Source organism: Arachis hypogaea, chromosome 14 (assembly GCF_003086295.3).
Source record: "Arachis hypogaea cultivar Tifrunner chromosome 14, arahy.Tifrunner.gnm2.J5K5, whole genome shotgun sequence".
NCBI classification, from domain to species: domain Eukaryota; kingdom Viridiplantae; phylum Streptophyta; class Magnoliopsida; order Fabales; family Fabaceae; genus Arachis; species Arachis hypogaea.
In genome coordinates, this window is record NC_092049.1 from 187,770 (window position 1) to 200,405 (window position 12,636).

At 34.0% G+C, this 12,636-nt stretch overlaps 2 protein-coding genes and 1 long non-coding RNA gene across 3 annotated transcripts; 1 reads left to right on the forward strand and 2 right to left on the reverse strand.

Moving 5' to 3' along the window:
• Nucleotides 1–870: 870 nt before the first annotated feature.
• On the reverse strand, nucleotides 871–3,381 carry LOC112740749 (eukaryotic translation initiation factor 3 subunit K). The gene is made up of 8 exons (XM_025789346.3): nucleotides 3,075–3,381; nucleotides 2,921–2,977; nucleotides 2,726–2,776; nucleotides 2,542–2,604; nucleotides 2,241–2,291; nucleotides 2,100–2,166; nucleotides 1,668–1,750; nucleotides 871–1,367 (listed from the first exon to the last, which is right to left on the reverse strand). The coding sequence occupies exons 1-8, from the start codon at nucleotides 3,195–3,197 to the stop codon at nucleotides 1,164–1,166; spliced, it is 699 nt and encodes a 232-aa protein (XP_025645131.1). The 5' UTR covers nucleotides 3,198–3,381; the 3' UTR covers nucleotides 871–1,163.
• Nucleotides 3,382–3,876: 495 nt separating this feature from the next.
• On the forward strand, nucleotides 3,877–6,260 carry LOC140178406 (uncharacterized). Its single transcript, XR_011871582.1, has 2 exons — nucleotides 3,877–5,303; nucleotides 5,474–6,260. It is a non-coding gene; the product is annotated as an uncharacterized lncRNA (long non-coding RNA).
• LOC112740750 (kinesin-like protein KIN-7B) lies at nucleotides 3,973–10,195 on the reverse strand. The gene is made up of 15 exons (XM_025789347.3): nucleotides 9,972–10,195; nucleotides 9,206–9,462; nucleotides 8,778–8,867; nucleotides 8,587–8,687; nucleotides 8,275–8,388; nucleotides 8,118–8,199; nucleotides 7,769–7,836; nucleotides 7,573–7,632; nucleotides 7,369–7,493; nucleotides 6,845–7,040; nucleotides 6,414–6,554; nucleotides 5,928–6,017; nucleotides 4,937–5,839; nucleotides 4,451–4,755; nucleotides 3,973–4,343 (listed from the first exon to the last, which is right to left on the reverse strand). Exons 2-15 carry the CDS (start codon nucleotides 9,441–9,443, stop codon nucleotides 4,019–4,021), a joined length of 2,838 nt encoding a protein of 945 aa, XP_025645132.1. The 5' UTR covers nucleotides 9,444–9,462; nucleotides 9,972–10,195; the 3' UTR covers nucleotides 3,973–4,018.
• Between the last annotated feature and the right edge of the window lie 2,441 nt (nucleotides 10,196–12,636).

The window sequence follows — 12,636 nt, forward strand, 5'->3', positions numbered from 1 at the left end:
TCAATTTGGGTGAACCCTAAACACTAATAGTTCAGTTGTCACTCTCCCTTCTGTAGCGGTTCTTGGTTGCAAATCATGGAGCAAGATGGAGACATGGTGCGAGCAAATGCATAGCAAGAAAGTCCAAGACACTACCAACAAAGAAAAAAGATAGTTCTTCTCAACACAGTAGCCCAAGATTTGATGTACAAGCCACAAGTTGATTAATGATTACCTCAAATTGAATAAATGAACTCGAAATGAAATGGAACAAAACTCACTTGTGAATCGTAGGTGAAAGCTGAGAGGAGAAAAAGACTAAGCATTAAAGAAGTGAATTATTTAAAATGCCACATAAGTAGTGAAAGATTAAGAGTTAGCATCCATTCCGTTAGCTAGATCAGCATTTAACATTGTCGGAAATGAAATTCATTGATGGATGGGTACGTTTTTCAAATTAAAAACTCGAGACTTTTTTGTCATTCAAATCTTTTAGGCTTGTTTTTATCAGCGTATGAATCTTTTGAGTATCGATTTAATAGGTAACTCTTAAATTTTAGGCACATATGCTAGTGAAATTCTAAGCTGGAAAGTTCACAAGGAAGAGAATTCTTCACGCTATCGTAATAAATGAAAAACCAGGTGCCAATGGGTCGCAACTGGTTTTCTCGCCTAATACAAGTTAGGCCACAGAATTCAAGGCCACAACAAAATTTATTCCATCTATTTATATACTAAAATTAACCACCAAAATCAACCATCATTTATGAGTATAAATACATATTTAGTTAATTTTCAATGTATATTTTATATTCTAACATGTATTTTATAGTAGTGACTGATTTTAGTGTACACATAACATAGTTGTTATTTAATAATTACACTTAAATCTAGTAGGTAAAACAAGAAGCTCAATAATAATAACAATAATAATAATGCTGCTCCGTTTCAATACCAAAAAAATAACAATAATAATAAAAAGCAGCAGCAGCAGCTGCTCTTTAGTGGATAATTAATCGCATTAAAGAAAATTAATTCTCCCGATATTAATGCAAAATCTGAGCAAACTACGATATAAGTCCACCAAATATCAAACTAAAGCAAGGCGCACCACTAGATTTTGTTGCAACTGATCTCAAATTTCCAGTGGAATAAATAAAAAATGTAGTCCAGCCGCAGAAAAGTCAACTAAGAATGGGAAAGATGCGAGTAATATGCTCCAATGGTACACTATCTGAGGAATTTTTCTTCAAAACTGGGTCATTAAATTCATTTTTGGGAAGGACAATGAGCTGACCCTTGCCTTGGCTCTTCTCTATGACCCAACCATAGTTGGCTACTTGGTGCTCGAGGAATTTGTCCAAGGATAAACCTTCTATGTTGATTGCCTGTGCATTTCACAAAGAACAAACCATTTTAAAATTTGTAGTTACAGAGATCAATGCAACAATCATACTCGTATTAGAAAGTAATGAAAACAAAAACAATCTTCATACAAACCACGGTTCCCAACAAACTTCAGAACACCAGTCAACAGTAATATTAAACCCTAGTATTGTTGTACTATAAACATGTGTCATCCCATCACCTCAAACATGTTCAACTAGCACTTAAGAGAATGTGTATTTGGTTCCAGCGATATATGAACTCAAGCTTCAACAATGCTACAAGCACAATTACAAGCATACCTCAGCAAGCACAGTTCTAGGAACCTTTTGGTAAGTCAAGGAAAGGACATGAATAGCATAGCCTTGGACTGCCTGCTCAAATCCTGCATTTTGAATTTTTGATTACCAATTGAAGTCAGTGTCTTAGCATATGACAAACATGAGCACTAAGAGTGAACATATGACAGCATTCTGTAATAGTAGTAAATAATGTAATGATATATCATATACATGCTTAATTTCAAGACAAACAAGCTTCCCAATGGCACTTGACACAACTAATCAGATGGAGCAAAGTATACTTAAGCAGTAACAGCATGACCAAACTATAAATTCTTGTGAATAGAAATTTCAAATCTATCTACTGGTTTACATTCTTCAAAATTCATTGATTGGTAAACAGCCAATAATCATTATTCCATGAATTATAAAATAAAATACATAATGTAATACCTGGAACGGCATCAACTATATGACGATTTTTTGCTGCTTCATCCCAGAACTGACGAAACCTTCCTGTCTGAGGAGTAGACAAGGATTAGCTTATAATTTCAAACAAGTGCCCAAGGCTAGAATAACAAAGCTGTTGCGTACCTCCAAATAGTGTGACAGAACAATCAGTGTCTTAAACTGCTCCTCCATTTGCTAAGAATCACAAATAAAAAAAATATTAACATGGCACAAAGTGTGATAAAAGAAAAACAAAACTGAACTAATCATCAACACAATGAGCCCAATTCAAATACAAATGCAACATTCCTGGAACACCAGTGGCTGCAAAACACCTTTCTGATTTTGTAAACTTAGTTATAAATTCATTTATTCAAATCTCTACTTATATGTACAGAAAATCAATAAGAACTGCTGCAAGAGGAGACTAGTTCGAGAAACATACCACCCGCTCAGGAATCAAAAAGAGACACAGGCTGAAATCTGGAGCTGGCATTGCCATAAGGGCCTGTTCACAAACAAACAAATAAATAAGAGATTTAATCATGTGCTGACATAAACTATTCACAACAAGCAATACAAATAGTGCCATGAAATCGAAACCAGACACAAAAGCGTATTAAGCACACCTTAACCAAAATGCGGGCTACAATCTGAGAACTCATCTTATCCGGTTCAAACTGCAGTGATAAATCCAAAGGAAAAAAAACTATTATTTGTGACCCAGTAACAACTTCGTGAGCTGAATTTAGTAATTGATCCTAAAACCAGTGACGAAATAAAAAAAATAATAGTAACGAAAATTATAATAAATAAATATTTACCTGGTAGAGGCGAAGAAGGCAGAGATTTGCGTCGAGGCTGTAGGTTTGCGACGAAACCTGGTGAAAAACAAAAAGGAATTTGTGATTTTGAGAGACTTTTGCATGATAGAAGAAAAACCCAAAGAAGAAGACAGGGGAGAAGGGGAATAGGAACCTGTTCGTTGACATAGTTTTCGAGATCGGCAAGAATATCGGGATTATATCGATTTACGGCAACAAGCTGCTCTACTGTGTATGCAACCGGCGGCTGCTGCTGCTTTGGTGCTTCTCTTCCCATCTTTTTCTTTTACCAACGTCTCTCTCTCTCTCTCTCTCTTCTCTCTCGAACTCTCTCTGGGTTTTCTGAGGACTGAGGTAAACAGGTGATGCGAAAACCCTATTTACTTTAACTCAAATATCTTACCAACTCCAAACACAACCTTTAGTAACCCTTTTTTGCCGTGGATTTGCTACTTTGTTTCGATTTTATTTTCTATTGGATTTTTTTTTAATTTAATTTTGATGCATTGCAAATTTGTTAGTACAAATAAATTTTATATACATTTAATTATATAATATTGTATTAATAAAAATAATTTATTTATCATTTAAAAGATATGATTAGATGATTATGTGTCATACTAATACATCAAAATTTAATTCAGTGATATATTTAATTAATTCAAATTATTAAAATTGTTAAATTAATTTTTGAGTATATTTTAAAAATTGTTATAACTTGTGATTATATTTAAAAAGATGTTTATTCTTATTATAGGATTTAGAAAAAAAAATTGAAATGTTATTCATTTTATAATCAACTTATGTTATATCTGGCTTTTTAGACTTTTTCTTAATCGATAATGTTACTTTTTTTATTGATTATTATTAAAATTACGCTGAACTTTGTATGCTTTTTTTTCTATGACCAAGGGAAATAAATAATATGGAGGGTAATTCAGACATAAGAAAATAGTGGCATTATCAAAAGTTGCAACATCACTCCTCTAACATCTATTTGGGAGGTTAAGAGTGCGGCTCGGATGAGTTATTTGAGAAAAAATGCAATATAATTTGTTGGAGCATTTAAAATACTTTTAAAATACTTTTATTGTGTGTTTACAAATTTAGAAGATTGGATATGAAGTTCCATCCACCCCATGTTTTCTTATTGTAAGGGCTTGCAAAGTTTAATTCAAACATGTCCTTGCTATTTTCATCAGATCCACAGAAATCAATGAGCTTCGCTACAATTTCAGCGCTTTCTTGCACGTGGTGCATATCGTAAGGGTCAGTCCACAATTTGTTTATAAATTGCAGTCTCCTTTGTTTTCCAACTGGAGGAACTTCCCATTTTGCATAAAGTAGTTCCCTCTCCTCTGCTGTAAGTTTAGAGTTCACCCTTTTAGCTAGGTACTCTCTTTCTTGCCTTAGAGCTCTGATGCTGTGCATTTGACAAGGAAACAAAGAACAAGAAAACAATGTTTAGTCACAACTAGTATTTTATAGAGGTAACAGTTTGAAAGACACTATTTCTTGTAAGCCGTGCACCTTGCTGAAACATGGCCTGCAGGCTCATCACCGAGAAGTGCAGGACTAGCATTCCCAAGCTCTGCCAGGTGCTGCTCCAACCATGTCAATCTTCTAAATTCAACTTCCATATATATCCGATCAGAAGGATCTCCCCTTAACAAAAGATAAAACTGTGTCCTATGCACGAGAGAAATGTGGCACAAATGCCATAACATGATAATTTGCTGTCTCTGCTGTTCAAATAGAAACTCCCATGGTATGGGAGATCCACCAGTTGTATCTGTTTCTTCATTTGCAGACTTGTTAGCCTCAAGCTCCAAAACCTAAAACCAGTACACGGCAGAAAAATATCAACACCAGTATATTAACTATTCAACGAGCACAATGAATTACTATTTAAGTTAGGCAAACATGATCCGCCACAGGCTAACAAAAAAAAAATTAAGATGAATAAAACATACCATAGTAAGTACTAGCAGAGAAAAGCAGCCAAATATATATTACCTGGCAAACAAGAAGCTGCTTCTGGTAATGCAGTTTTGCCACTAGTTCTTTTAACTCTGCAACATAAACTTTAAAGCTCTTAATGTTCTCCTCGGCAGCATTCTTAAACATTTTCTGAATCTTTTTCACATCCACTGATTTTGATTGCCGTGCAGCTGGGCTTCCTTCCCTTGATAGAATAGAAATACAACTTTCATCACCCTTTCTCGGATTATCCTTATGTAACCTTGCAATTGTACCACCACCACCAATATTATTGTTTGTGGGTACCCTGTTCTCGATTTCAGGTTCCATTGCTTTACAAGAAGAGGAGAGAGGTGAGCAAGGAGCACGTATTATGTGTTGCATATTTGGGCTGTTGCTTAAGGTGAAAGGAAGAATTTTTTTCCTTCTCAGCTGGGTCTTGCTGTCTGGTGTCTCCTCCGTACCAAAAGTGGAGACCAGCTTATCTATAGATTTTTGAACATTCTCCAGTTTTCTTTCTAGAGATGCAATGGTGTTTCCTTGATTTTTTAACTGGCTTATTTTTTTCATCAGGTCAGCCTTATCTGCAGTCACAATTTCTTCTGGACTAGAGCCAGCTATTACCAAGTCTTTTATTTCAGACAGTACTTTTGACATTGTTTCGGCAGTTTCCTGATTTCCAAGGTTGTGAGTAGCAAAATCCTTGTGCAGAACCTCAAGTGCCCGATTTGCATCCTCACAAAGCTGCAGCTGCCGATGCTCAAGCTTCCGAATTTCACCAACCAGTATGGATGGATCAGGGGAAGCTAATAAATTCTTTAGCATTGCCTGCCTGCCTACCACCTTTCTTTGGTCAGGAGTGTGTTTACCAATTGCTGATTCATTTTCTTCAGGAAAAGAAAGACATCTGACAACTGAGGACCCATGATCATTTGAACCCTGCATCATACATATTGTGACTGAGAAAGAATAAATAAAAGCTAAAGTAATGTGATATCAGAATTTGCAATATGATCGTTCCAAATACCTTATGAACTTTATTTGCTCTTCTTTCAAGCTCAAGTTGAGATTGTGCAAGGTCTCTCTGGCGTCTCAGGTCTTCCATATCCTTTTCCATCTGCAAATTTGTGTTTGTCAATTATTCTCAAGAAAAGCCACTGTAGGTTATTTGACAGTTAACTCTTCCATTTAGCTGAAAGCCAGTTCTCAGGATTTGTTCCATTATGCAATGCAAAAGTGTTCTGTTAGGAGTATTTAATTATGTAAGTAGTTGCTGTACTTATTTTCTAGGTCCTTTTCAGTTTTACATACATTTATGAAAGCCTATTGAACGCTAAAAGGTGTGATATTCCTTTTTAAATCTTCCTTTTTATTTTATAAGATGTGATATTCCTAGAAGGCACATCTAGAAGGCCACATATATATTGAACCAAGAGATAATGCAAAAAACACACTCATATTTTAAATGTCATTATGACTTAAGACCAACAACCAATAACTGAGATTTTTTTACCTGAGTAATTTTTAACTCCTTTTCAGCTAGCAATGACCTTAGACATGAAGATGAAGAAGAAAGTTCAGGGCTTCTTAGCTCCCCTTCGAGTCTGGCAACTTCCTTTTGCAACTGTCTAACTAGTGTCTTATCTGAGACAACCTGTCGAAAAACAATCATCACGTTATCAAAAAGAGGGATTTCACTCGAGTGATATTTAGTATCATCGATAATCTTAACTTCTGGAGTCAAGGGACATTTAGTACTAAATTTTGCATGATTCTATTTTAGAAACCAAATTTTCAGGAGAAAGAAGTGTAAAAAAGTAATTCACTTTCCCTCAAAAAAAAATTAATAAAGAATTAAAAAAGAGAAACTAATACGACTAAGACAAGTAACACTAATCTATTCTTCAAGCAAATCATGTTTAGCCATTTATGTCATACTCATACCATATTCACACGGGCATTATTAACGACTTCCTTTGCACTGGTAGCAAATGTTAAAGTATTTTTTGTTTGCTCCACGTGACTTAAGGACGGACTTATGGTACATATAATTGCTGTTCGAGCATTTCCTCCTATTGAAGATTGCAATATTCGGGTCAGTTTTGAATCTCTGTATGGTATGTGACCACGTTTACCACCACTGCAAAACAAAAAAAACTCCGAATGCAGAGTTAGACTCCTTTATACTGACCAAATCAAGTAGCACCAAAGGTCTTTACTAGATCGCAATAATGAATACAATTTAAGATTACCCAACTTCCTCAAACAAAAGCTGTCACAAACTAGATATAGTCACCTGAATTTAGTTCCTCAAACAACTTTTCAGTGTGATATGCCTTGTTAGGTATTAGATAAGAACTTAGGCCTTTTGATGATCATAGCTGGTAATACTGGTTGTTATGACTATTTTGTAAAATAAGAAAGCGTAGCCTATTTGGATATGTTTCAAAACTCTATTAATGACTTACCTTAGCTTCCTAATGACTGTTGCAAGTGTCAATAAGCTTCGGTTGATGTGGTTGCCTTCCTTCAATCTGACTCCACATGTATTTGTTTGAGAGATGCGTTCACTTCCAGCAAGATCCACAAAATTCTATTAAGTTACAGCACAATGATCAATATGATTATCTCATTATCAAGAATTTCAGGTCAAGATATGCAGATATACATACCAAACTAGCAACGTAAGACTTCACATGGCCTGAACTTTCACGAAGGCTGCTCTCGAGAGTCTGAAATATTTATAGAAAGTTAGAAACAAATAAATACTGATTATGGAGAGAAGTGAAGAGCCTAATGGAGATGAAACACTTCAAATGCATACATATCATTTATAAATAAAAAGTACATTTCATTAGTAGAGCTTACCAGCCTGACTATTTGATGCGATCTTGAGCTTTTATCATTTAAAGCAGTTTCCCCTACTTGCCTCTGAGCTGCAGATACAATATTTTACAGGTGAACAATAATAGGGAAATATTGAGTGACAATTTACATTCTAATAACATAATTACAGCTTCTCACATTGAGTGTAAGGTACATATAAATGCTAAATTTCTTTTTACAAACTTCATGGTATGGTCTCTACGGAGGAAAATGTAGATCAGAAATTTGCCATGGTGAAAAAAATAACATCTGAGCAGCAGCACTATGTCAACAGATGCACAATAAAGAAGAGAGAAAAAAACTAACAAAGTAATCCAGGTTTGATAATTACCTTCACAGATGCCAATTAAATGCCTTAAATGTTGACCATCTTTAGCTACTTCTTCATTCAGCTTTTCTACAATAGTCCCTCTCTGTATCCAAAGAAAATCAACAATTACTATCAAAGGATCTGATTAATTAATTCAATTTATACACGTGAACTATACCTCTGGGTCATCTAAAAGCCGAAGAGGACCGGATTCACGATTTAGAAGGTCTATAACTGTCTCATTATAGATTTCCAATGCAGCGAATTTCAAGATGAAATGCCTTTCAGGTTTCTGTAAATTGAAATCAATATATATTCATAATGGAAGCATTTACCACGAATCATTGCAATTACACTTGTTCATAGGAGGATTCAAATCATTCAAAAAATAAAATAAAAAAATAAAAAACATCTTTTCTTCAAATTTTTTAACTGATGCATAAATAGCCATCAGCAGATGTAACTAAAATACGCATCAAGAGTAACTCACATTCTTGATGTAATTGTAGATGTCCTTAATAGCATTTTCCGTGATGCCTCTCATTGTGAAGGTCTTTCCACTGCTAGTCTGCCCATAGGCAAAAATTGTTGCTAAAAAGGTGGAAACAAGTTAAGGAACATTCAATAGGGCCCTAAGAGAGGGAGAAAAAAATCTTCAAGTAAGGTTTAGCTCAAAATTACCATTGATTCCTGAAAGTGCCGATAAAGCTACATCCCTAGCCCCTTCTTCATAAACCTTCTGTGTTGAGCATGAGGGAGCAAAAACCTTATCTGTGACATAATAAAGTATTAAAATAGTTGTAGACTACTTGTATTTTATAATAGGAAATTGACACTTAAAAAAGACGACTAGCTTCAGTCCAACAAACTTAAATTCAAATTAAATGAAAAAGAATCAACGACATTGATGACAGTAATTTCCATTTATAAAGAAACATAAATTTAAATTTGGAAATTCCTATTTATGAATAAGTTCAGTTACCAAAATCAACGGTTTGTAACATGCATGATGCCTAAGTTTAAATCTCATTATATATATGGAAAGAAAAGAAAAGACGTAATAATACATGCAAAGCATGAGCACTTTTGAAGGCAACATGAGAAAATACCGAAGGTGTATGGTGTGGCAGGCCTGTCTTGATTTGGATTCTTGAAGATAATGGAGTGCTCATCCAAGCATTCCCAGGCAATAAGGTCGTACATGGCTTGTTCCTTGCGGTTGAGTGGCCTCATACGAACCGTTACGCGAATCTTCTCCTCCTTAAATTTGGCACCACCACCAGGTGTACATAAAAGGTTCCTCTGTATCTTAGACATCGGTGTTGCCGCTGGAGGTGTTTCCCCCATTGTGCTCCTCTCTAAATCTCTGCAAAATTATCATCACCGATCACACATCATCAAGAGCATTTTCCAACTCTTAATTTCCAAAAAGAGAAAATGGTTGAAAAACAGAGATACGAAAGAACAAATATGAACAGGAAGAGAGCTAGCTTTTACGGATGAGCTCACTGCCTTAATACTCGTTTTAATAAAGTTTCCGAGTTAGAGGACAAAATGGAAAAGGAAATCCACGCTTCATGAGGATACGAAATGAGATTTACAAAAGTAACAAATGCAGTTTGAGCTATCTAGATAGAATCTAGCACGATCCGAAGCTTCTAAAATTATGCAACTCCACTAAATCTCCATGGCGATTTGAAATCCCTGCTCATGTGATGCGATGTTCCTAAATTTTCTTTTATTATTATTTTCTTTCTTTTTTATTTTTTCTTGATCTTTCCTTTTCCAGTTTGAACTGCATTTCTTCGAAAAAGTAAAAACACTGTCGTGAGAGAAAGAAACATGATGTAAGAAAGGAATGAAAATAATAAGTACTTGGAGGTGAGGAAGGACGGCTCGGCGGTGGTGGAAGCGGAGGAAGATGGAATCACACGGCGGAGAAAATGCGGAATTTAAGTCCGAAAACCAGATTCTTCGGAAGAGGAAAATCTGTGAAATGAAGAGAGAGCAGTGTGATAGAGGGAAGAGAGTTGTATAGTAACGGATACTTTTTGTGCGTTGCGCGGTGGCTCTGTTGCTCAATGCTCACGAGTCACGACTCACGCCTCACGATATAACAATAACAATAAAGTAACGGGCTGTTTAAATTCCTGGGTCCCACCGCTTACCAAAGAAATTGGACAACTTCATCTTTTTTGGACTTGGGCCAGGCCCAATTAGAAAATGAAAACCATGTTGGGAGATCAGGCCCAATTAGTCGGAATATAATCGACCTGTGCTGTAGTCCAGGTAGGGATCATGTCCTTTTCGTGCTTCTTTATTAAGATATTAGAAAAGGAACTGTCCTTAATATAAGTTCTCTCTGTTTGATAGCAACCCATTTTAGAGGGAAAGGGAAAGCCTTCGAATATAGACTTTTCTTCAGAAATTTAAATATGATACAAAGCATGCATGCCTCGTCACTTATCAGGCCCTCGTAATTAAATGATTTTTCATATGTGTGACAGTGTGAGTTTCATATGCAAAATATGGCCCAATGTCTTTTTCTTGAGCTTCATTATGAATCTTTATAATAATCATTCAAATTTTTTTATACAAAAAATTACGAGCATATTATATTGGCATATAGTTTATATCATATCAGTTTAAGTAATTGAATATTTTCTGATTCATCCATTATAATTCATTATCAGCCGCCTAATAAATCGGTATTAGTACAATAAATTTTATAAGACGTGATTATTTTTACTATAGGTAAGTCACGAAAATAAAAGAAAAACGGGTCTGAACATTATGTTGACTTATCATAAAATAAGGAGAAACAATAATCACGTTAGGAGAAAAATATTTTATATAACAAATAACCTAAGAAAGAAAGAGGTGTATTATTCATTCTAAATACACAATATATCATTTTTTATTTTTATTTACTTAAATGTCGAAATGTTTTTACAAGTATCTATTATTACCAATTTTTTTAGAGTCTGACGTATATCTAACCCATTTCAAACGAAATCAATCCTACAGAAGACGAGCTATACACCTTAGAAGGCTCACCACATCAGAACACTTTCTTTAACAACTTTTAAATTTGGGTCTCGATGTCCAATTGTAACAAGTTTCATATTTTAGGTCAACATTTTGCTAGGTCGGATCATTATCATGTGTTATATATCATTTATATGATTTTTTTTAACCAAGTCAAATTCTACTTTACTTTATTATTTCATAGTATTTAGAATCTAAATTAATCGCTTAAATCTCGTATCAAATTAGAGAGTAAATCAACTCAATATTTATAAAAGGAAAAAGTATAGGTAAACAATGAAAATAATAAATAATATGAATAATGGATATATCGGATGTTCAATTTATTAGGTGTGCAGATGGTTATCCTAATATTAAGATTTAGATGGATAATTTGAGGTGTAGTGTATTTTTATTTTATTAGGCCAATTTTAGAGCACATTGTTCACATTATTCACAAAAATTATTATCTACCTAGTAAAATATATAGATACACAATAACAATGTTAAACAATGTAAACAATAAAATTAAAAAAATAAATTAATTCTAAATTTAATTAGTGACATAGATAATTAATATCTAATAAAGTAATAATAACTAAATTTAAGGTCCGTTATTCATGTTGTTCAAGAAAGTCATTGAATATCTAACATAACCTTTTAATTTTCATTCTTTGATCCTTGTTGAACATTAAGCCATTCAAATGCTACAAGAAGAGTTATGACTCGATTTTATTTGTCTTAATGCAATTATTCATTTTCAGCTCATAATAGACAATCTTAATAATGATAATTACGATCAACTTAACAATTACACATCATAACATCAATATAATTATTTCAACTCATTAAACTAATGATTTAATATTCTTTACCTTTTAACAAAGTACGAGTCTTAATGTCTTATGCTCTAACTTTACATATTTTATAGGAAAATTTTTAAGTGTACCGAAAATAGTGTTCCAGTTATTTTAATCGTTGATTTCAATTAATATATATTATATATATTTTTTATAATTTAAATCAACGGTTAAAACAACTGGAACACCGATATTTTCGGTACACTTAAAACTCTTCCTATCTTATAACTCACATATCATATACATATATACCATCTTATATTTTTAATAATTTTTTAACAGTTTTATTAATGATAATTTTTTGATTGATATTGGTATGATTGGAAGAGCATTCACTTAGTTGAATAGGTGGAGTAGTGATGAGTTGATACAGGAAAGACTGGACCGATTTCTGGTAGCAGTTGATTGGCAGCAACTCTATCCCAATGCATCGATTCTTAGATTGTCAGAATTAGGATCGGATCACTCCCCCCTTCTATTAAACTCTAATCCAAGAACTGAGAAATCTAAACGGCGATTCAAATTTCAAGAAAGATGGAGTTTCAATGATGAAATAAGACAGGTTATTAGAGAGGTTTGGTACGAACAGATTGATAGTTCGGCCATGTATATCCTAGCTCAAAAAATAAAGCATTGTCGGCATAAGATTGTCA